Source organism: Bos taurus, chromosome 8 (assembly GCF_002263795.3).
Source record: "Bos taurus isolate L1 Dominette 01449 registration number 42190680 breed Hereford chromosome 8, ARS-UCD2.0, whole genome shotgun sequence".
Lineage (NCBI taxonomy): Eukaryota > Metazoa > Chordata > Mammalia > Artiodactyla > Bovidae > Bos > Bos taurus.
In genome coordinates, this window is record NC_037335.1 from 85,710,203 (window position 1) to 85,734,446 (window position 24,244).

At 38.1% G+C, this 24,244-nt stretch overlaps 1 protein-coding gene across 7 annotated transcripts in view; it reads right to left on the reverse strand.

The window, feature by feature from the left end:
• Nucleotides 1–6,527, reverse strand: part of LOC787410 (CDC42 binding protein kinase alpha (DMPK-like)) — a 70,012-nt gene extending 63,485 nt beyond the window's left edge. For 2 of the 7 annotated variants that reach the window (XM_024996013.2, XM_024996012.2), the window contains exon 1: nt 6,121–6,518. In XM_024996013.2, coding sequence (XP_024851781.1) covers nt 6,121–6,191 — 71 coding nt within the window. In that variant the 5' untranslated portion in view covers nt 6,192–6,518. 7 annotated transcript variants of the gene reach the window in all.
• Nucleotides 6,528–24,244: the final 17,717 nt, after the last annotated feature.

Genomic DNA, 24,244 nt, shown 5'->3' on the forward strand with positions numbered 1-24,244 from the left:
CATTTCATCCCAAAACAATGAATTTCACCTTTTTCTCAAGCGCACATGGAACCTTCTCCAGGATAGATCACATCCTGGGCCATAAAGCTAGCCTTGGTAAATTCAAAAAAATAGAAATCATTCCAAGCATCTTTTCTGACCACAATGCAGTAAGATTAGACCTCAATTACAGGAGAAAAACTATTAAAAATTCCAACATATGGAGGCTGAACAACACCCTGCTGAATAACCAACAAATCACAGAAGAAATCAAAAAAGAAATCAAAATTTGCATAGAAACAAATGAAAATGAAAACACAACAACCCAAAACCTGTGGGACACGGTAAAAGCAGTCCTAAGGGGAAAGTTCATAGCAATACAGGCACACCTCAAGAAACAAGAAAAAAGTCAAATAAATAACCTAACTCTACACCTAAATCAACTAGAAAAGGAAGAAATGAAGAACCCCAGGGTTAGTAGAAGGAAAGAAATCTTAAAAATTAGAGCAGAAATAAATGCAAAAGAAACAAAAGAGACCATAGCAAAAATCAACAAAGCCAAAAGCTGGTTCTTTGAAAGGATAAATAAAATTGATAAACCATTAGCCAGACTCATCAAGAAACAAAGGGAGAAAAATCAAATCAATAAAATTAGAAATGAAAATGGAGAGATCACAACAGACAACACAGGAATACAAAGGATCATAAGAGACTATTATCAACAATTATATGCCAATAAAACGGACAACGAGGAAGAAATGGACAAATTCTTAGAAAAGTACAACTTTCCAAAACTCGACCAGGAAGAAATAGAAAACCTTAACAGACCCATCACAAGCACGGAAATTGAAACTGTAATCAAAAATCTTCCAGCAAACAAAAGCCCAGGTCCAGACGGCTTCACAGCTGAATTCTACCGAAAATTTAGAGAAGAGCTAACACCTATCCTGCTCAAACTCTTCCAGAAAATTGCAGAGGAAGGTAAACTTCCAAACTCATTCTATGAGGCCACCATCACCCTAATACCAAAACCTGACAAAGATCCCACAAAAAAAGAAAACTACAGGCCAATATCACTGATGAATATAGATGCAAAAATCCTAAACAAAATTCTAGCAATCAGAATCCAACAACACATTAAAAAGATCATACAGCATGACCAAGTGGGCTTTATCCCAGGGATGCAAGGATTCTTCAATATCCGCAAATCAATCAATGTAATACACCACATTAACAAATTGAAAAACAAAAACCATATGATTATCTCAATAGATGCAGAGAAAGCCTTTGACAAAATTCAATACCCATTTATGATAAAAACTCTCCAGAAAGCAGGAATAGAAGGAACATACCTCAACATAATAAAAGCTATATATGACAAACCCACAGCAAACATTATCCTCAATGGTGAAAAATTGAAAGCATTTCCCCTAAAGTCAGGAACAAGACAAGGGTGCCCACTTTCACCATTACTATTCAACATAGTTTTGGAAGTTTTGGCCACAGCAATCAGAGCAGAAAAAGAAATAAAAGGAATCCAAATTGGAAAAGAAGTAAAACTCTCACTGTTTGCAGATGACATGATCCTCTACATAGAAAACCCTAAAGACTCCACCAGAAAATTACTAGAACTAATCAATGATTATAGTAAAGTTGCAGGATATAAAATCAACACACAGAAATCCCTTGCATTCCTATACACTAATAATGAGAAAACAGAAAGAGAAATTAAGGAAACAATTCCATTCACCATTGCAATGAAAAGAATAAAATACTTAGGAATATATCTACCTAAAGAAACTAAAGACCTATATATAGAAAACTATAAAACACTGGTGAAAGAAATCAAAGAGGACACTAATAGATGGAGAAATATACCATGTCCATGGATTGGAAGAATCAATATAGTGAAAATGAGTATACTACCCAAAGCAATTTATAGATTCAGTGCAATCCCTATCAAGCTACCAACAGTATTCTTCACAGAGCTAGAACAAATAATTTCACAATTTGTATGGAAATACAAAAAACCTCGAATAGCCAAAGCGATCTTGAGAAAGAAAAATGGAACTGGAGGAATCAACCTACCTGACTTTAGGCTCTACTACAAAGCCACAGTTATCAAGACAGTATGGTACTGGCACAAAGACAGAAATATAGATCAATGGAACAAAATAGAAAGCCCAGAGATAAATCCACGCACATATGGACACCTTATCTTTGACAAAGGAGGCAAGAATATACAATGGATTAAAGACAATCTCTTTAACAAGTGGTGCTGGGAAATCTGGTTAACCACTTGTAAAAGAATGAAACTAGAACACTTTCTAACACCATATACAAAAATAAACTCAAAATGGATTAAAGATCTCAACGTAAGACCAGAAACTATAAAACTCCTAGAGGAGAACATAGGCAAAACACTCTCTGACATACATCACAGCAGGATCCTCTATGACCCACCTCCCAGAATATTGGAAATAAAAGCAAAAATAAACAAATGGGACCTAATTAAAATTAAAAGCTTCTACACATCAAAGGAAACTATTAGCAAGGTGAAAAGACAGCCTTCAGAATGGGAGAAAATAATAGCAAATGAAGCAACCGACAAACAACTAATCTCAAAAATATACAAGCAACTCCTACAGCTCAACTCCAGAAAAATAAATGACCCAATCAAAAAATGGGCCAAAGATCTAAATAGACATTTCTCCAAAGAAGACATACAGATGGCTAACAAACACATGAAAAGATGCTCAACGTCACTCATTATCAGAGAAATGCAAATCAAAACCACTATGAGATACCATTTCACACCAGTCAGAATGGCTGCGATCCAAAAGTCTACAAATAATAAATGCTGGAGAGGGTGTGGAGAAAAGGGAACCCTCTTACACTGTTGGTGGGAATGCAAACTAGTACAGCCACTATGGAGAACAGTGTGGAGATTCCTTAAAAAACTGGAAATAGAACTGCCTTATGATCCAGCAATCCCACTGCTGGGCATACACACTGAGGAAACCAGAAGGGAAAGAGACACGTGTACCCCAATGTTCATCGCAGCACTGTTTATAATAGCCAGGACATGGAAGCAACCTAGATGTCCATCAGCAGATGAATGGATAAGAAAGCAGTGGTACATATACACAATGGAGTATTACTCAGCCATTAAAAAGAATACATTTGAATCAGTTCTAATGAGGTGGATGAAACTGGAGCCTATTATACAGAGTGAAGTAAGCCAGAAGGAAAAACACCAATACAGTATACTAATGCATATATATGGAATTTAGAAAGATGGTAACGATAACCCTGTATACGAGACAGCAAAAGAGACACTGATGTATAGAACAGGCTTATGGACTCTGTGGGAGAGGGAGAGGGTGGGAAGATTTGGGAGAAAAGAAGTTTAAATTAATGAAAAAAAAAATAAAAAAAAAATAAAAAAGAGAGAGGGAAGACAGGAAACACAAGAACACGGAAACATAATTAGTAACTTATGATTACATCTAAAGTATTGTCAGTAAATAATAAACTGGATCTAAACTCCCATATGATGCCAGAGTTAGAACTGGAGTGGAACTATCAGAATTCTTTTTAAAAAATTAATTTATTTATTTTAATTGGAGGCTAATTACTTTACAATATTATGGTGGGTTTTGCCATACATTGACATGAATCAGCCATAGGTGTACATGGTTGTCCCCCATCCTGAACCCTCCTCCCCGCTCTCTCCTCATCCCATCCCTCAGGGTTGTCCCAGTGCACTGGCTTTCAGTGCCCTGTTCCATGCATCAAACTTGGACTGGTGACCTATTTCACTTATGGTAATATACATGTTTCACTTCTATTCTCTCAAATCATCCCACCTTCGCCTTCTCCCATAGAGTCCAAAAGTCTGTTTTTTCTATCTGTGTTTCTTTTGCTGTCTCACATATAGGGTCATCATTACCATTTTTTCTAAATTCCATATATATGCATTAATATACTGTATTGGTGTTTTTCTTTCTGACTTACTTATAGTGGAACTTTTTGAAACAAGCATACATCTCATATATACTTACATGTGATGCATGATATATATGAAGGGCTTTTAAGAGAAAAAAAATTTTTTCTAGTGTGGCTTTCCTGCATGTTAATAATCAAAGAAGCAAACAGGATGCAATGTTTGAACAAATTCTTAGGGAAATTAAAAGGAAATAATTGCCAACGAACAAATCATAATGAAAAGAGTTTAGACAGAACACACAAACCAAAATACGTGCAAGGAAGAAACATAACAGTGAGACTAGTGTAGGCACTGGTTACATATTCCTGGGAACCAATTAGGTTCTACCTCCTAGGACTAATGTGAGTCTAAATGTATTAAACGCATCTGAGAATTAAGACACAAATGGAAAATGATTATTTATTTAGCTGGCTGAGGAGTTAAAAGCATCTGAAATATATACATTCAAAAAATCATGACAAATAAATGGGGGGAAAGTGGAAACAGTAACAGGTTTTATTTTCTTGGGCTCCAAAATCACTGAGAACAGTGACTGTAGCCACGAAATGAAAAGACATTTGCTCCTTGGAAGAAAAGCTACGACAAACTCAGATAGCATATTAAAAAACATATTATTTTGCCAATAGTGAAGTGCCTCAGTCGTGTCCGACTCTTTTCGACCCCATGGACTGTAGCCTACCAGGCTCCTCTGTCCATGGGATTTTTCCAGGCAGTAGTACTGGAGTAGATTGCCATTTCCTTCTCCAGGGGATCTTCCCAACCCAGGGATTGAACCCGGGTCTCCCGCATTGTAGACAGACACTTTATCGTCTGAGCTATGGCTTTTGCCAGTAGTGATGAATGGATGTGAGAGCTGGATCATAAAGAAGGCCGAGTGCCAAATTGATGCTTTCAAATTGTGGTGCTGGAGAAGACTCTTGAGAGTCCCTTGGACAGCAAGGAGATCAAACCAGTCAATCCTATGGGAAATCAACCCTGAATATTCACTGGAAGGACTGATGCTGAAACTAAAACACCAATACTTTGGCCACCTGATGTGAAGAGCCGACTCATTAGAAAAGACCCTGATGCTGGGAAAGATTAAGGGCAAGAAGAGAAGGGGAAGACAGGGATGAGATGGTTGGATGGCATCAGTGACTCAATAGACATGAATTTAAGCAAACTCCAGGAGATAGTAAAGGACAGGGAAGCCTGGCATGCTGCAGTTCATGGAGTTGCAAAGAGTCAGACATGACTTGGCAACTGAACAATATACCCAAACCTCAAAAGATATATAGATACATATATACATGTGTGTGTGTGTGTGTGTATATATATATATATATATAAATTTTGCCTCATTTACTTTGTCTATCACTCACTCTCCATATTTTTTTCTAAATTATTAAGTTGCAGACACAAGGATTTATTACCCTTAAATACTTAAATATAAGAACAGTTCTCATATAATCACAGTACAAAAATAAAAAACTAGAAATTCAACATTGACACACTATTAACTAAAATATAGACTATATTCAAATTTTAAAAAATTGCCCTAAAATATATTTACGTATGTTTGTATATACACACATATGTATGTATGTTTGTGTATACATATTTATATTTGCGTATTGTGGACACACAACTTTTTTGTTGTTATTTTTAAACATACACCAAAAAAGAGTTCACAGAAAGTGTCATAATTCTAAGTCTCATTCAAAACCTTAAACTTGATAAATCAAGAAAATAAATTGAAGGATGTTTGATAAACACAGTTAGTTTCCTAGTTCATTAATTTCATGATGTATTTAAAAATAGTGTGACCTGTATTTCTAAGCACCATTTCTTGTTATAATTAGTGAGAAAAGAAATTAGAAATTTAGCTTAAAAAACATTTTGAAAGCAGAAGTCCAGAGATCCAGCTCTAAGTATAAATGCTATATAGTGTATATTTTTAAAAAGTATAATTGAGTTATTACTGGTAAATTTGGAGAAGGAAATGGCAACCCACTCCAGTATTCTTGCCTTGATAACCCCATGGAGTCTGGCGTGCTACTATCCACGTGGTTGCAAAGAGTTGGACACGACTTAGTGATTCAGCAACAACTGGTAAATTAACAGGAAAAAAACTGTAGATGGGCCTGACATACCTTCCTGATGCGTTCTTTAAAGGCTTATAATCATTCAACCTGTAGAATAAGGACGTTCTGTCTTTGCTCATAGTGACATGAAAAGTCCCAGGGTTTCCCCTCCTGGAGATCTTGATGGAGAAGAAAGGCCGGAAAGTCTAGCTCTAAGTCATCCACTTGTCCAAAGGATCTGCCGGTGTGAGGCCAACTGCTGCTCCCTGGGGCTGGAAGGGTCCTGCCCCAGGGTTCCAAGGTCAGTTCTGACTTCAGTGGCAGTTAAGTGAGAAGACTCAACTGTGCAGGCTTGATGGGCATCCATGTGTAATGGTCCAGCCTGTGAGAAAGGAGGAAATCATTCCCTGGAACACAGAATGAGAGTCATCCAGGAGGGTATTCTGGTGATGACACTGTGATATTAGATCATTAGACATTATCTATGACTTGAACTTTCATATATAACACACATATATGAAATAGATATGAATTTATATTGTTGTTGTTCAGTCACTAAGTTGTGTCTGATTCTTTGTGACCTCATGGACTGCAACACTCCAGGCTGCCCTGTCCTTCACTATCTCCCAGAGTTTGCTCAAACTCATGTCCATTGAATCAGTGATGTTATCCAACCATTTCATACTCTGTTGCCCCGTTCTCCTCCTGCCCTTATATATATATGAATATATATATGTATGCGTGCTAAGTCACTTCAGTTGTGTCCAACTCTGTGTGACCCTATGGACTGTAGCCCACCAGGCTGCTCTGTCCATAGGATTCTCCAGGCAAGAATACTGGAGCGGGTTGCCATGCCCTTCCTCCAGGGGATCTTCCCGACCCAGGGGTCAAACACGCGTCTCATGTCTCCTGCATTGGCAGGTGAGTTCTTTACCACTAGCGCTACCTGGGAAGCCCACAAATATATATATATATATAATAAGAAGGAATTGTTATAAGTTGTTTTACAATTTTTTATTCTGTTTTGTTTTGTTGAGATACTTCCTTTTGGTAACTGTCAATTTTGATAAAATTTGAAACTTGTAGAAAATCATAAGACTAGACAAAGAGGTCCTGTAAATTGTTTATCAAATTTAACATTTTAAACATTTTGTCCCACATACTTTATCTCTCTTTCACTCTCTTTTTCTCCATTTTTTTTTCCTGAATCATCTGAAAATAAGTCAAAGACACTAGACTTTATTAAAAGATGCTTCCTCCTTGGAAGGAAAGTTATGACCAACCTAGACAGCATATTGAAAAGCAGAGATATTACTTTGTCAACAAAGGTCCATCTAGTCAAGGGTATGGTTTTTCCAGTGGTCATTGAGAGTTGGACTATAAAGAAAGCTGAGCACCAAAGAATTGATGCTTTTGAACTGTGGTGTTAGAGAAGACTCTTGAGAGTCCCTTGGACTGCAAGGAGATCCAACCAGTCCATTCTAAAGGAGATCAGTCCTAGATATTCATTGGAAGGACTGATCCTAAAGCTGAAACTCCAATACTTTGGCCACCTCATGCAAAGAGTTGACTCATTGGAAAAGACTCTGATGCTGGGAGGGATTAGGGGCAGGAGAAGGGGACGACAGAGGATAAGATGGTTGGATGGCATCACCAACTCAATGGACATGGGTTTGGGTGGACTCTGGGAGTTGATGATGGACAGGGAGGCCTGGTGTGCTGCAATCCATGGGGTTGCAAAGAGTCGGACACAACTGAGCGACTGAACTGAACTGAAACACTTAAGAATACACTTATTACATAACCACAGAACTAAAAACCTGGACATTCATCATCATCACAACACTTTTAACTAAAACATATCCTATATTCAAATTTTGTTATTTGTCCTAATAATGTCCTTCATAATTATGTTTCTCTAGGTTCAGGATAGAATCTGGGACTGCTCATTTCATTTAAGTCATATATATTTAGTCTGGAGACTTTCCTCAGTCTGTCTTTGTCTTTCATGACCTGGAAACTTTGAAAAAGATGAACCGATTATTTTTAGTTTGGTTTCCACATGATTAGATACATGTTAGCAGCTTGGGGAGGAATTCCATAAAACTGATGTTATGTCCTATAGTACCCTGTAGGATGGCACATACTCCAACACCAAGAACCCCAGGGACACTTAATGGCCATTTGCCTCATTGTTGGTGATATTAACATTGTTTGGGTAAGCAGATTGTTTCTTGAGTATAAATTTTCTTGTCTCCATTTCTAACTAATAAGCTGTTTGGTAGGGAAAATATCTCAAAACTAAGCAGTTATCCTGTTCTTCATAAAACTTTCACTCATTGGTCATCCTTAATATGCTCTGAAGTAAGTGTACATGCTAAGTTGCTTCAGTTGTGTCTGACTCTGTGAGATGCTATGGGCTGTAGCCCGCCAGGCTCCTCTGTCCAAGGGATTCTCCAGGTAAGGATACTGGAGTGGGTTTCCACGCTCTCCTCCAGGGGATCTTTCTGACCCAAGGATCGAACTTGAGTCTCTTAGAACTTCTGCATTTGCAGGAAGGTTCTTTACCACTAGCGCCACCTGGGAAGCCCAATGCTCTGAATACACATCTCCAATGCCATCATTTCTTCTACATTTGTTAATTAGCATTCACTGTAAGAAACAGCTTTTCCTTTTCTCTCATTTATTATGTATTCATTAATTTATTTACATCAGTATATACTCATGGGCTCCTATTTAATTTTATTCCTTACTTATTTTGAAGCTTAGTTGTCTCCTTTATTAGTCAGTGCAGGGTACTATAACAAAACACCATAGGTTGGTTGACTTGGATGACACAAATGTATTTCTCACAGTTCTGGAAGTTACAAGTTCAGGAACAAGGCATTGTAAAGGCAGGTTTCATCCTGGGGATTCTCTGGGCTTGTAGGTTACTGCTGTCTCACTGTGTGCTCATATGGGCTCTTCTTAATGTGCACTTGGAAAAAGGAGGGGTGTTTCAATGTTTCTTGCAAGTGTTTCACCCTCACGATCTCATCAAACCTAGTTACCTCTCAAAAGCCCCACCTCAAAGCCCATCTCATTGGTGGTTAGAATTTCCTCATATGAATTTAGGAGGGGATAAAATGTTCATTCCATCTAGACAATCATCTCCTGTTGGCCAAAGCGAAAGACTTCAAAACAACTCTTAAGTCCTTTTCACAAGCTCCAGTATTATTTGAAGACTTTTTTGCTTTCTGGCATAAGACATCCCAAGGTCATCTTGTTCTTTCACTGTCTGAAACATGGAATCAAGAATTTTCCAAGGACCTTTGTTTTTATTTTATGGGGAGTGGTATTTAGAAAACAGCATGCTACTGTGTGCTCGTTACTACTGGCTAATAAGTGCTTCTAGGACCTCTTGGCAGAAAGAACTAAATGACCATACAGACACATACATACATATACACATACATACATACATATACACATCCATATACCACACAAATACACATATGCTTCACACACATGCCTATAAACATACTACACATGAACACACACATACATCCACAGACACAGAGGCACAAACGTATATACATGTATACAAGCTTTGTAAAAATAATAAAATACACAAAATAGACATTTTTAATATTCTTGTGCCTGACACCATCACAGAACCTTACCTCTTAGGAAATGGAATAAGAGTCAAGGAACATGGCCCACAAAGCTCTTAAAATCAGGAGTTACAGTCCGTTACATACCTGTTCACCTGAGAAACAGCCATGGGGCATGCTACACTGAGTGACTGCTGTATCTCTGAGTAATAGCTTGAGTCCTAAATGTGCTGTGTTCAAAATCTCTATTCCTAAAGTCACAAAGGTCATACACATTTACTCTAATGTTGGAATAAATATAAATAAATATAATAACAATTCTTAGTTTGTAAAACAGAGATGAATACCTGCTTTCCATGAGGACTTTGCTATTCAGGGCCCTCATTTTTTTTTTTTTCCACTATGTTTTAATTTATTAAGTGAAGGATAATTGCTTTACAGAATTTTGTTGTTTTCTGTCAAACCTCAACATGAATCAGCCATAGGTATACATACATCCCCTCCCTTTTGAACCTCCCTCCCATCTCCCTCCCCACCCCATCCCTTTAGATTGGTACAGAGCCCCTGTTTGAGTTTCCTGAGCCATACAGCAAATTCCCGCTGGCTATCTATTATACATATGGCAATGTAAGTTTCCCTGTTACTCTTCCCATACATCTCACCCTCTCCCCTCTCTTCATGCCAATAAGTCTATTCTCTAGGTCTGTTTCTCCATTGCTGCCCTGTAAATAAATTCTTCAGTACCATTTTTCTAGATTCTGTATATATGTGTTAGAATACAATATTTATCTTTCTGACTTACTTCACTCTGTATAATAGGTTCTAGGTTCATCCACTTCATTAGAACTGACTCAAATGTGTTCCTTTTTATGGCTGAGAAATATTCCATTGTGTATATGTACCACAACTTCTTTATCCATTCATCTGTCGATGGACATCTAGGTTGCTTTCATGTTCCAGCTGTTGTAAATAGTGCCAATGAACAATGGGATACATGTGTCTTTTTCAATTTTGGTTTCCTTGGGATATGTGCCTATGAGTGGGACTGCTGGGTCATATGGTGATTTTATTCTGATTTTTTAAAGGAATTTTTTAAAGGAATCTTACATAGTGCCTGTATCAGTTTACATTCCCATCAATATTGCAAGGGTGTTCCCTTTTCTCCACACCCTCTCCAGCATTTATTGTTTATAGACATTTTGATGATGGCCATTCTGACTGGTGTGAAGTGATATCTCATTGTAGTTTTGATTTGCATTTCTCTACTAATGAGCAATGTTGAGCATCTTTTCATGTGTTTGTTAGCAATCTGTATGTCTTCTTTGGAGAAATGTCTGTTTAGGTCTTTTGCTCACTTTTTGATTGGGTTGTTTGTTTTTCTGGTATTGAGTTGTATGAGCTGCTTGTATATTTTGGAAATTAATCCTTTGTCAGTTGTTTCATTTGCTAAAATTTTCTTCCATTCTGAGGGTTGTCTTTTCACCTTGTTTATAGTTTCCTTTTCTGTGCAAAAGTTTTTAAGTTTAATCAGATCCCACATGTTTACTTTCACTTTTATTTCCATTACTCTAGGAGGTGGGTCATAGAGGATCTTGCTTTGATTTATGTCATCGAGTGTTCTGTCTATGTTTTCCTCTAAGAGTTTTATAGTTTCTGGTCTTACATTTAGGGTCTTTAATCCATTTTGAGTTATCTTTGTGTATGATGTTAGGAAGTGTTCTAATTTCATTCTTTTACATGTAGCTGTCCAGTGTTCCCAGCACCATTCATTAAAGAGGCTGCAGGGCCCTCATTTTGTTGGGCTCATACTGAACAATCACCAACTCAATGGACATGAGTTTGAGCAAACTCTGGGAGATAGAGAAGAACAGGGAAGGCTGGCATGCTGCAGCCCATGGGGTGGCAAATGGTCAGACACTACAGCTACTAAACAACAACATACAGAACAATGTAGAAAAAAGCAAGTAGGGGGCAAAGGGGAGGCAAGGCTCCACAAGGCACAAACAAGTCTCTTAATCTCAACTCTGGACCATGTAGAAATTCTCAGCTATATGAAAATTATATCAGTTCATTCAATTCTTCTAGCTATATTAAATTAATAGGAAGTATTCTATATTATAACTCTTTTTACAATGTAACCTTTGAGAGCAGGATAGATACACTCATAAATTTTTATTGGATTTCCTGAAATATGCCAAGAGAAGACTAGAAGGCAGTTTGGCAGAATACTGTATCAAGGCTTGCTGAATGATGGATGTCATCAATGGGGTCATCCAATGTGGGCACTGGATGATCAGGGACATTTCAGATGATGTTTTCCAGGACAAGGGTAAATAAGGATCAGTTAATTTGAAAGTGTAATTGGAAAATATTCTATACACACCAAACTGTTTTAGGAAAGTTTACTTTAATTCAAGGAAGATAACTGATTGTGTATCTCCATGTGAACTTTTGTTATTAATGAAGGATCATACACACATACACACACACATACAAAATACTATTGAAAAAAATTTAAAAATCCTTATTTTCAGAATCCTGTCTTCACTAACACATCTGGATAAGAGGACCTGTATAGAAATCCTATACAAATTCCTTTAAACTCTTCCAACAAGCTCAAGCTTCTTCCCATCTTAAACCAAAAAGAAAAATGATAAGACTTCAGTTATCAGGTAAGTTTACCCAGAACGACTATAAAATAAGACTAAAATAACCTAAAACAAAAACCTACGTCTTTGACAGTCAACCAAGGCCACCAAGATGCCAGAGTAAAGGGAAATACATAGAGTGGGGCTTATGTTCACCGCAACATTTCCCTTCAGAGAATTTGTTAGTTTGCCATGCTGGACACACACAGAACAAAAAGTTAGCAGCCCAGAGCTTATAGCAATCTCACTGGACTGAAGGAGATGATGGCCAAAATTTGAGAAGAAAGGCAGCCAAAAAGGACCTGACATTCTGCATTGCAACTTCCTTCTTCATAGTTAGTTAGCTAGTTAGTTTAGTAGCTAAGTTGTGTCCAACTCTTTAGACCCCATGGACTGTAGCCCACCAGGCTCCTCTGTCCATGGGATTTCCCAGGGTAGAATACTGGAGTGGGTTGCAATTTCCTTCTCCAGGAGATCTTCCCAACCCAGGAATTGAACCCAGGTCTCCTACATTGCAGGCAGATTCTTTACCAACTGAGGTACAAGGGCACTTGTTAATTCCTAAGCTGGATGCCTTTTCTAAACCCAGGTTGAGTATCTGGAAGTTCTTGGTTCACGTAATGCTGAAGCCTAGCTTGGAGGATTTTGAGCATAACCTTACTAGCATGGGAGATGAGTGCAATTGTCCAGTAGTTTGAACATTCTTTAGTATTGCCCTTCTTGGGAATTAGGAAAAGTCAGAGGAACCAGAGATCAAATTGCCAACATTTGCTGGATCATAAAGAAAGCAAGGGAATTCCAGAATAACATCTACCTCTCTTTCATTGACTGCGCTAAAGCCTTTGACTGTGTGGATCATAACAAACTGTGGAAACCTCTTAAAGAGATGGGAATACCAGAGCATCTTATCTGTCTCCAGAGAAACCTATATGCGGGTCAAGAAGCAAGAGTTAGAATCCTGTATGGAACAACTGACTGGTTCAGAATTGAGAAAGGAGTACAACAAGGCTGTTACTGTCACTGTGTTTAACTTATACGCAGAGCACATCATGTGAAATTCCAGGCTGGATGAGTTACAAACTGGAATCAAGATTGCCAGGAGAAGTATCAACAACTTCAGATATGTGAATGATACCACCCTAATGGGAGAAGGTGAAGAGGAACTAAAGAGCCTCCTGATGAGGGTGAAAGAGGAGAGTGAAAAAGCTGGCTTAAAACTAAATATTAAAAATACTAAGATCATGGCATCTGGTCCCATCACTTCATGGCAAATAGAAGGGGAAAAGATAGAACCAGTGACCCATTTCCTCTTCTTGGACTCTAAAATCACTGCAGATGGTGACTGCAGCCATGAAATTAGAAGATGATTGCTCTTGGCAGGACAGCTATAATAAATCTGAAAGTGAAAGTCACTGAGTCATGTTCGACTCTTTGTGACCCCATGGACTGTAGCCCGCCAGACTCCTCTGTCCACAGACTTCCCTAGGCAAGAATGCTAGAGTAGGTTACCGAATCTTCTCCAGGAGATCTTTCCGACCCAGGGATTGAACCCAGGTCTCCTGCATTGCAGGCATACTCTTTACCATCTGAGCAACAATAGTGTGTTAAAAAGCAAAGATATCACTTTGCCAACAAAGGTTCATATAGCCAAGGTTACTGTCTCTCCAGTAGTCATGTATGATGTGAAAACTGGACAATAAAGAAGGCAGAAGCTGAATAATTAATGCTTTTGGACTGTGGTGCTGGAAAAGACTCTTGAGAGTCCCTTGGAAAGCAAGAAGATCAAACCAGTCAATCTTAAAGAAATCAACCCTGAATACTCTTTGGAAAGTCTGATGCTGAAGCTCCAATACTTTGTCCACCTGATGTGAAGAGCCAACTCATTGGAAAAGACCCTGACGCTGTGAAAGATTGAAGGCAGAAGGAGAATAGGGCAACAGAGTATGAGATGACTGGATAGCATCACTGATTCAACAGACATGAACTTGGGCAAACTCCGGTAGATGGTGAGGGATAGGGAAGCCTAGCGTGCTGCAGTCCATGAGGTCACTAAGAGTTGGCAACTGAACAAAAACAGGCTGGATGCATACATATGAAAAGATAAGCAGAAAAGCAGGTTTCTTTCTTTCTTTCTTTCTTTTAGAATAAATTTATTTATTTTAATTGGAGGCTAATTACTTTACAATATTGTATTGGTTTTGCCATACATTGACATGAATCCACCATGGGTGTACATGCGTTCCCCATCCTGAAGCCCCCTCCTGCCTCCCTCCCCATACCATCCCTCTGGGTCATCCCAGTGCACCAACCCTGAGCATCCTGTATCATGCATCGAACCTGGACTGGCAATTTGTTTCACATATAATAATATACATGTTTCAATGCCATTCTCCCAAATCATCCCACCCTCACCCTCTCCCACAGAGTCCAAAAGACTGTTTTATACACCTGTGTCTCTTTTGCTGTCTCGCATAAGACAAGCAGAAAAGCACTTTTAAGAGATTAATAAAACAAAAGCAGAGTTTCAGCTATCTAATATTGCTGGAGTAATAGAAGCTGGAGTTCAGAGCCTATCAAAGAGCAGAAATCCTGGTTAACATTCTAAGCTTTCATTTGAGACTTCAGAAAGTCTTCACCATGGAACTCAGAACAAACCAGAAAGACCAGTTTTAACAATGTGGAAATACTATCTGAACAAGATTCAGGGGAATTACTCACTCTCTATCTGCCTACCAGTAGAGAAACCTATCTAAAGAAAAACAACTTCATCCTGAGCCTATATAACTGCTTATCAAATGTTCTGCCATTTAATGAAAATTTAGTAAACTAAAAATTGAGGAAACATGGTCAGGTAATCGAAAATACAAAAGTAAAAACAGACAAGAGCAAAAACCCACAGGTAAACCATACCCTGTCATGCCCTGGATCTCCCAGAAGCCAACTGTGAGTCAGAGTTTACTCAGATGCACTTGTGAGCAATACTTATGGAAGGAAGGGTACAGAGACAGGACTGGGAAGAGAGAGAGGCTGAGTCAGCAAGAATCCCTGATGATAGTCTAAACTGACAACATGAAGAACTCTAGAGCAAGAATGAGCTTTCCAACGTATGTCACCTTGGGCAAAGAAGGGTAGGCTTTTATGCTCTTCATCAGTCAATAGATGTGGGCTACCTTAAAAGGGCCGAGACCTTGACAAAGTGACTTTCTGGAGCTGAGGTAATCCCTGGAGTTGCTGAGAGCTGAATGTTGTCTGCTGACAGAATTCCCAGCAGTGGAGCCAACAAACCTTTCAGTGAACAGGGAATCTGGGTACACATCACATGCTCAAGAAGATATATAAAATATGAAAGGTAGATAAAAGTAAACTGGGATTTTAAAAAGATTTAGTGTTACTGTGGCCTACTAAAAAAATAGAAGCCAAGACAAATTAAATGTGCAAGACACTAAGCCAAAGACCCATCTAAATTGTGTCCAGATTCCTCTGACTCACATGACCTCTGAGATAATAAATGTACGTCGTGTTTTAGCCCCTAAACTTAAGGCCATTGGTTGTGCAGAAGTAGAAAACTGAACATAGTGGAATGAAGTGCACTGTACAACAGAGAAAAAATAGATTTGAAAACAAAAAAGGAACAGAGTATCAGACTTACTGGATACATCAAAACCTTTAATGTTAAATGTTTGTGTCACTTTATTCATAGAAGAGACTATGTGAGGAAAAAAATTTTAAATACTAAAACCTTCCCAACATTGGCAAAAACATAAACTTCCACATTCAAGAATCTCAGTGAATCCAAATAAATCCATGCCCCAATACATCATAAGCAAAATGCCAAAAAAAAAAAAAAAAAAAAAGCAGGCATTACATGGAGAGGAATAGTGATTTGAATCAGGATCAGGAGATGCTTTTCATCAAAAACCATGGAGGTCAGAAGACGGTGGAACATATGTTAAACTGGGAGAAAAGAAATCTATGTGCATTTAAAATGTTATTCAGGAATAAAGGCAACATAGACATATTCGGAGATGAAGGAAAACTAAGAGAATCCATTCTAGCAAATTGCTCTAAAATAAATGCTAAAAGAAATTTTTACGAAAGAATAACTGACAAAAAAGGTAGAATTTCAGGAATACAAAAAAGAGAAAAAGAAATAGTATCTATTTAAATATTTTTACATTTTCTCTCAAGTTCTTTTAAATATGTGTGACAACTCTAATCAGAAATTATAACATTGTCTTAAAGAATTTTGATGATGTCAGTAATATAAAGAGGAAGAGTTAATGGGCTTATATGGTGGTAAAGAGTTTCTATATTCAATTTGAAGTGTTGAAATATTAAAGTTTTAGCATAATATGAAAAGGTAAATATGTGTATCATAATACTGGAGTGAGTAGCCATTCCCTTCTCCAGGGGATCTTCCCAACCCAGGGATCGAACCCAGGTCTCCTGTATTGTAGGCAGATTCTTTACCATGTGGGCCACTAGGGAAGCCCATCATGATACCTAGAGCAACCAATTTAAGTATTTTTTAAATCAATAAATAATTAAAAATGGAAATCTAAAAACAATTCAAATACTCCAAAAGAAGTTAAGAAAGAGTAAGCAGGAACAGAAAACAGAGTGAATAAACAGAAAACAAGTAATAGGATTGTAGGCCTAAATACACACTTATCAATATTATGTTAAATGTTAATAGTATAAACACACATATTAAAAGACAGATAGTCAGAATGGATTTTCAAATGACTTTATGCTGCTAGTGAGAAGTGCACTTTAAATGAATGATACACACAGGTTAAATAGAAAAGGATGGAAAAACATAAGCCTTGCCAACACTGGTGAAAGCAGAAGTCATTACACTGACATCAGACAAATTAAATCTCTGAGCAATAAAAAATAGTGTGGATAGAGAAGAACATTACACAATGATGAAAGTGTCAAATAACAAGGATACATTACAGTTCTAAATGTATATGCACCAAACAACAGAGATTCAAACTACATGAAGTGAAACTGAAAGAATGGGCAGATCTACAGTTATAGATGAAAACCTCAATATTCTGTTCTCAATACTCAATACAATGGGCAGGTAGAAAATCAGTATGAATACAAAAGAACTGAACAACATCATCTACCAACTTCATCTAGTATTTATAGAACACTTCATTCAAGAGAAGCAGAATTCATAGTTTTCAAATACACATGGAATAATTTGTCAAGAGAGATCATATCCTAGGTCATAAAACAAGCCTTGACAAATTAAAAAAAAAAAAATTAAAACAGAATGTGTTCTCTGACCATAGTGAAAGTAAACTAGAAATCACTTACAAAAAGATAAATTAAAAATTCTTAAATACTTAGAAACAAAAGCCATACTTTTAAATAGATATGTGCCAAAAAGGAAGTCTCAAGGGAAATTAGAAAATATTTTGAACTGAATGAAGATGAAAATATAGCTCATCAATATTTGTGATCTAAAGCAGTAGAGAGAAATTTATAGATTTAACTGCTTATATAAGAAAAGAAGTAAAATCTCAAATTAATAACTTCATAAAACCTCTAGCCAGAAAAACAAATATATAAATTACCAATATCAGAAATGGAAAAAAAAAGATATCACCCCAGACCTCACAGACATTAAAAGGATAATAAGAGAACTATAACCATTCTAGGCACATAAATTAGACTTAGATAAAATGGACCACTTCCCTGAAAGCCATAAACTATACCAAAGATCACCCAAGAAAAAATAAACAAGTCAAAGAGTACTATATCTAGCAAGGAAATTAAAAGTATACTTTAAGAATATTTAAATATTTAAAATTTAATCCAAAAGAAAACTGCAGGTCCCAATAATTTCACTGGAAGATTCTATCAAATCGTTAATGAAGAAATAAATCTTTATAAATGGTTCCAGAGCAATTCCTTATCTGTATGCAAAAGAAAAAAGACTCAAACTAAACTTCACACCTTATACAAAATTAACTCAAAAATGCATCACAGATTTAACTGTAAGGTATAAAACTATAAAACATACAGAAGAAAACAGGAGAAAATTTAATTACCTTGGTTGAGCAAAGTATACTTGGCATGTTTCAAAAGAAAAATAATAAACTGGACTTCATCAAAATTAAAACCTGTTAAAGACACTATTAAGAGAATGAAGAAACAAGGTACAGGCTGGGATAAACATTTGCAAAACACTTATCTGACAATGAACTTGTATCCAGAATTCCCAAATCTCAACAATAAGAAAACAAAGGAACTTGTTAAAATGGAAAAACATTTGAACAGACATTTCATCAAAGAAGATGTATTGTTGTCAAATAAGCTCATGAAAACATGCTCAATGCATTAGCCATTAGCTATTTGGGAAATGCAAATTAAAACCATGCTGCTGCTGCTGCTAAGTCTCTTCAGTCGTGTCCAACTCTGTGTGACCCCATAGATGGCAGCCCACTAGGTTCCTCTGTCCCCAGGATTCTCCAGGCAAGAATACTGGAGTGGGTTGCCATTTCCTTCTCCAATGCATGAGAGTGAAACGTGAAAGCGAAGTTGCTCAGTCGTGCCCAACTCTTAGTGACCCCATGGACTGCAGCCTACCAGGCTCCTCTAATGAGATACAATTTCACACATTATAATAGCTTAAATATTTTTAATAGTCAATACCTTGTCTGGCAAGAACACTGAGTAACTGGAACTCTCATGCATTAGTAAGAATGAAAAATAATGCAACCACAGTGGAAAATCGCTGGGCAAGTTCATGAAATTAAATATACACACACTATATGATCTGATAATCCTACTCCTATGTATTCGCTTTTGATAAATAAATTCATGTTGACAGAAAATCTACACACAATTGTCTATAACAGGACTCTTTATAAATCATCAAAAGCTGTCAACTAGTCAAATATCCTTTAATGGGTTATTCAGTAAATTCTGGTACATTCATATAATATAATATTGCATAGCAATAAGAAAACAAGCTACAAAATATAGAATTTTGATAGAGGCGGTCCTAAGATAGCAGAGGAATAGGACAGGGAGACCACTTTCTCCCCCACAAATTCATCAAAAGAACATTTGAATGCTGAGTAAATTCCACAAAACAACTTCTGAATGCCAGCACAGAACATTAGGCACCCAGAAAAGCAGCCCATTGTCTTCAAAAGGAGGTAGGAAAAAATATAAAAGATAAAAAGAGAGACAAAAGAGATAGGGACGGAGCTCTGTCCCAGGAAAGGAGTCTTACAAAAGAGAGATGTTTCCAAACACCAGGAAACACTCTCACTGCTGAGTCTGTGATGAGCCTTGGAACCACAGAGGGTAACTGGGAGGAAAAATAAATAAATAATTAAAACCCACAGATTATGTGCCCAACAGTAACTCCCCTAGCGGAGGAGCAGCACAGATGCCTGCATCCACCACTAGCAAGCGGGGCTGGGCAGGCAGGTGTGGGCTGCATTGCTTAGAGTAAGGATGGGCCTAAATGCCCCGAGGGCAATCTGAGGGAACTAACTTGGGATAGCAAACCAGACTGTGGGATAGCTACCATGTAAAAAGCGTTGACCTAAGACACCGCCAGGCCTGCTCACAGAACAAAGGATTGAGCAGAGGTAGACGGAGAAGGCAATGGCACCCCACTCCAGTACTTTTGCCTAGAAAATCCCAAGGATGGAGGAGCTTGGTAGGATGCAGTCCATGGGGTTGCTAGAGTCGGACACGACTGAGAGACTTCACTTTCACTTTTCACTTTCATGCATTGGAGAAGGAAATGGCAACCCACTCGTGTTCTTGCCTGGAGAATCCCAGGGATGGGGAAGCCTGGTGGGCTGCCATCTATGGGGTCGCACAGAGTTGGACACGACTGAAGCGACTTAGCAAGTAAGCAAGCAAGATGGCTACAGGCCGGCCCATCCCCCTCCAGTGACAGGCAGGCGAGGGCAGCCAGAGCCAGAAGGGGGCAATCACGGCCCCAGAGAGGCATTATTTACCAAACTGCAGGCAGGCTTCATTGCTAACAAAGACTTCTTGGGATTCTGGACAGTCAACATCCACCTGAGAAGGTGCGCCGGTTGTACACTCAGAAAACCGAGCAGCAGGGACCGGGGACACGATAAGTCGCAGCGACCGCGCTCGCCAAACACCTGGTCACCTGAGCTGCTCGGACCTGGGAAGGGCACAAAACGCAGGTCCAACCAAGTCTGCGCCCTTGAGGAGTACCTGAGTACCTGAACCTGAGCAGCTTAGACCTGGGAAGTGCATACAACTCAGGGCCGGCCTCAGACAGTTCCCGGCAAAGCAGTGTAGACAGGAAAAGCACACATGCCGTGAGCAGGGGCAAACCCAGTGTGGCCGAGACACTGCGAGCACACGCCAGTGTTATTTGTTTGCTGTGTCCCTCCCTCCCCATAACACGACTGAACAAGTGAGCCTGAAAAAGTGTCCACCACCTCCCCCTTGTGTCAGGACAGAAATTAGAAGAGACCAGCAAACAGAAGCAGCTAAAACAGAGGGAACCGCCTTGGAAGTGACAGGTGCAATAGATTAAAACCCTGTAGTTAGTGCTGACTACATAGGAAGGGGCCTATAGATCTTGAGAAATATAAGCCGGATCAAGGAACTATCTGAAAATGAACTGACCCCACACTGTCCACAACACCACCAGAGAAAGTCCTAGATATATTTTTACTATTTTTACTATCATTCTTTTTTTTAAATCTTTAAAAAAAAATTTAAGTCCTCTATTACTCCTTTAATTTTCATTTTTATAACCTACTATTACTTTGCAAAAAAAAAAAAAAGAGAGAGAGACACCCTATTTTTTAAAGCAAACTTCATATGTATATTTTTTTTCTAATTTTGTGACTTTTTTTCTTTAATATTGAATTTTTGAAAATCCAACCTCCACTCTAGATTTTCAATCTTTGCTTTTCGGTATTTGTTATCAATTTTGTACCTTTAAGAACCCAATCTTCAGTACCCACTTTTACTTGGGAGCGAGATTACTGGCCTGATTGCTTTCTTCCTCTTTGGACTCTCCTTTTTCTCCACCAGGTCGCCTCTATCTCCTCCCTCCCCCTTCTCTTCTCTACCCAACTCTGTGAAGCTCTTTGTGTGTACCATATGATGGAGAATACTTAGGGAACTGATTACTGGCTGGATCTGTCTCTCTCCTTTTGATTCCCCACTTTATCCTCCTGGCCACCTCAGTTTCCTTCCTCCCTCTTCTCTTCTCTGTGAACATCTCTGAGTGGTCGAGACTGTGGAGTGCACATAAGGAAGTGATAACTGGCTAGCTTGCTCTCTCCTCTTTTGATTCCACCTCGTCTCATCCTGGTCACATCTATCTCCCTCCTCCCTCTTCTCATCTCCATGTAACTCTGTGAACCTCTCTGGGTGTCCCTCACTGTGGAGAAACTTTTCATCTTTAACCTAGATGTTTTATCAATGGTGCTGTATAGATGGAGAAGTCTTCAGACTACTGTAAAAATAAGACTGAAAACCAGAAGCAGGAGGCTTAAGTTCAAATCCTGAGAACACCAGAGAACTCCTGACTCCAGGGAACATTAACTGAGAGGAGCTCACCAAAAGCCTCCATACCTACACTGAAACCAAGCACCACCCAAGGGCCAACAAGTTCCAGAGCAAGACATACCATGAAAATTCTCCAGCAACACAGGAACACAGCCCTGAACTTCAATATACAGGCTGCCCAAAGTCACTCCAAACCCATTGACACCTCATAACTCATTACTGGACACTTAATTGCATTCCAGAGAGAAGAAATCCAGATCCACCCACCAGAACACCAACACAAGCTTCCCTAACCAGGAAGCCTTGACAAGCCACCCGTACAACTCCACCTACAGCAAGGAAACTCCACAATAAAGAGAACTCCACAAACTGCCAGAATACAGAAAGGCCACCCCAAACACAGCAATATAAACAAGATGAAGAGACAGAGGAATACCCAGCAGGTAAAGGAACAGGATAAATGCCCACCAAACCAATGAAAAGAAGAGACAGGGAATCTACCTGATAAAGAATTCTGAATAATGATAGTGAAAATGATCCCAAATCTTGAAAACAAAATGGAATCACAGATTAAATAGCCTGGAGACAAGGATTTTAAGATGCAAGAAAGGTTTAACAAAGACCTAGAAGAAATAAAAAAAGAGTCAATATATAATGAATAATGCAATAAATGAGATCAAAAACACTCTGGAGGGAACAAATAGTAGAATAATGGAGGCAGAAGATAAGATTAGTGAGGTAGAAGACAGAATAGTAGAAATAAATGAAGCAGAGAGAGAGAAAAAAAAAAAAAACAAATAAAAGAAATGAGGACAATTTCAGAGACCTCTGGAACAATGTTAAATGCCCCAACATCAGAATCATAGGAGTCCCAGAAGAAGAAGACAAAAAGAAAGACTATGAGAAAAGACTTAAGGAAATAATAGTTGAAAACTTCCCTAAAATGGGGAAGGAAATAATCACCCAAGTCCAAGAAACCCAGAGAGTCCCAAACAGGATCAACCCAAGACAAAACACCCCAAGACACATATTAATCAAATTAACAAAGCAAACACAAAGAACAAATATTAAAGGCACTAAGGGAAAAACAACAAATAACACACAAGGGGATTCCCATAAGGATAACAGCTGATCTTTCAATATAAATTCTTCAGGCCAGGAGGGAATGGCAGGACATACTTAAAGTGATGAAAGAAAATAACCTACAGCCAAGATTACTGTACCCAGCAAGGATCACATTCAAATATGAAGGAGAAATCAAAGCTTTACAGACAAGCAAAAGCTGAGAGAATTCAGCACCACCAAACCAGCTCTCAAACAAATGCTAAAGGATCTTCTCTAGACAGGAAATACAAAAGGGAAGTATAAACTTGAATCCAAAATAATAAAGTACATGGCAATGGGATCATACTTATAAATAATTACCTTAAACATAAATGGGTTGAATGCCCCAACCAAAAGACAAAGACTGGATGAATGGATACAAAAACAAGACCCCTATATATGTTGTCTACAAGAGACCCACATCAAAACAAGGGACACATACAGACTGAAAGTGAAGGGCTGGGAAAAGATTCCATGCAAATAGAGACCAAAAGAAAGCAGGGGTAGCAATACTAATATCAGATAAAATAGACTTTAAAACAAAGGCTGTGAAAAGAGAAAAAGAAGGACACTACATAATGATCAAAGGATCAATCCAAGAAGATATAACAATTATAAATATATATGCACCCAACATAAGAGCACTGCAATATGTAAGACAAATGCTAATAAGTACAAAAGGGGAAATTTACAATAACACAATAATAGTGGGAGACTTTAATACCCCACTCACATTTATGGATAGATCAACTAAACAAAAAATTAACAAGGAAACACAAACTTTAAATGATACAACAGACCAGTTAGACCTAATTGATATCTATAGAACATTTCACCCCAAAACAATGAATTTCACCTTTTTCTCAAGCGCACACGGAACCTTCTCCAGGATAGATCACATCCTGGGCCATAAATCTAGCCTTAGTAAATTCAAAAAAATAGAAATCATTCCAAGCATCTTTTCTGACCACAATGCAGTAAGATTAGATCTCAATTACAGGAGAAAAACTATTAAAAATTCCAACATATGGAGGCTGAACAACACGCTGCTGAATAACCAACAAATCACAGAAGAATGGGAAAATTGGTCAACCACTTGTAAAAGAATGAAACTAGAACACTTTCTAACACCATACACAAAAATAAACTCAAAATGGATTAAAGATCTAAACGTAAGGCCAGAAACTATAAAACTCCTAGAGGAGAACATAGGCAAAACACTCTCTGACATAAATCACAGCAGGATCCTCTATGACCCACCTCCCAGAATATTGGAAATAAAAGCAAAAATAAACAAATGGGACCTAA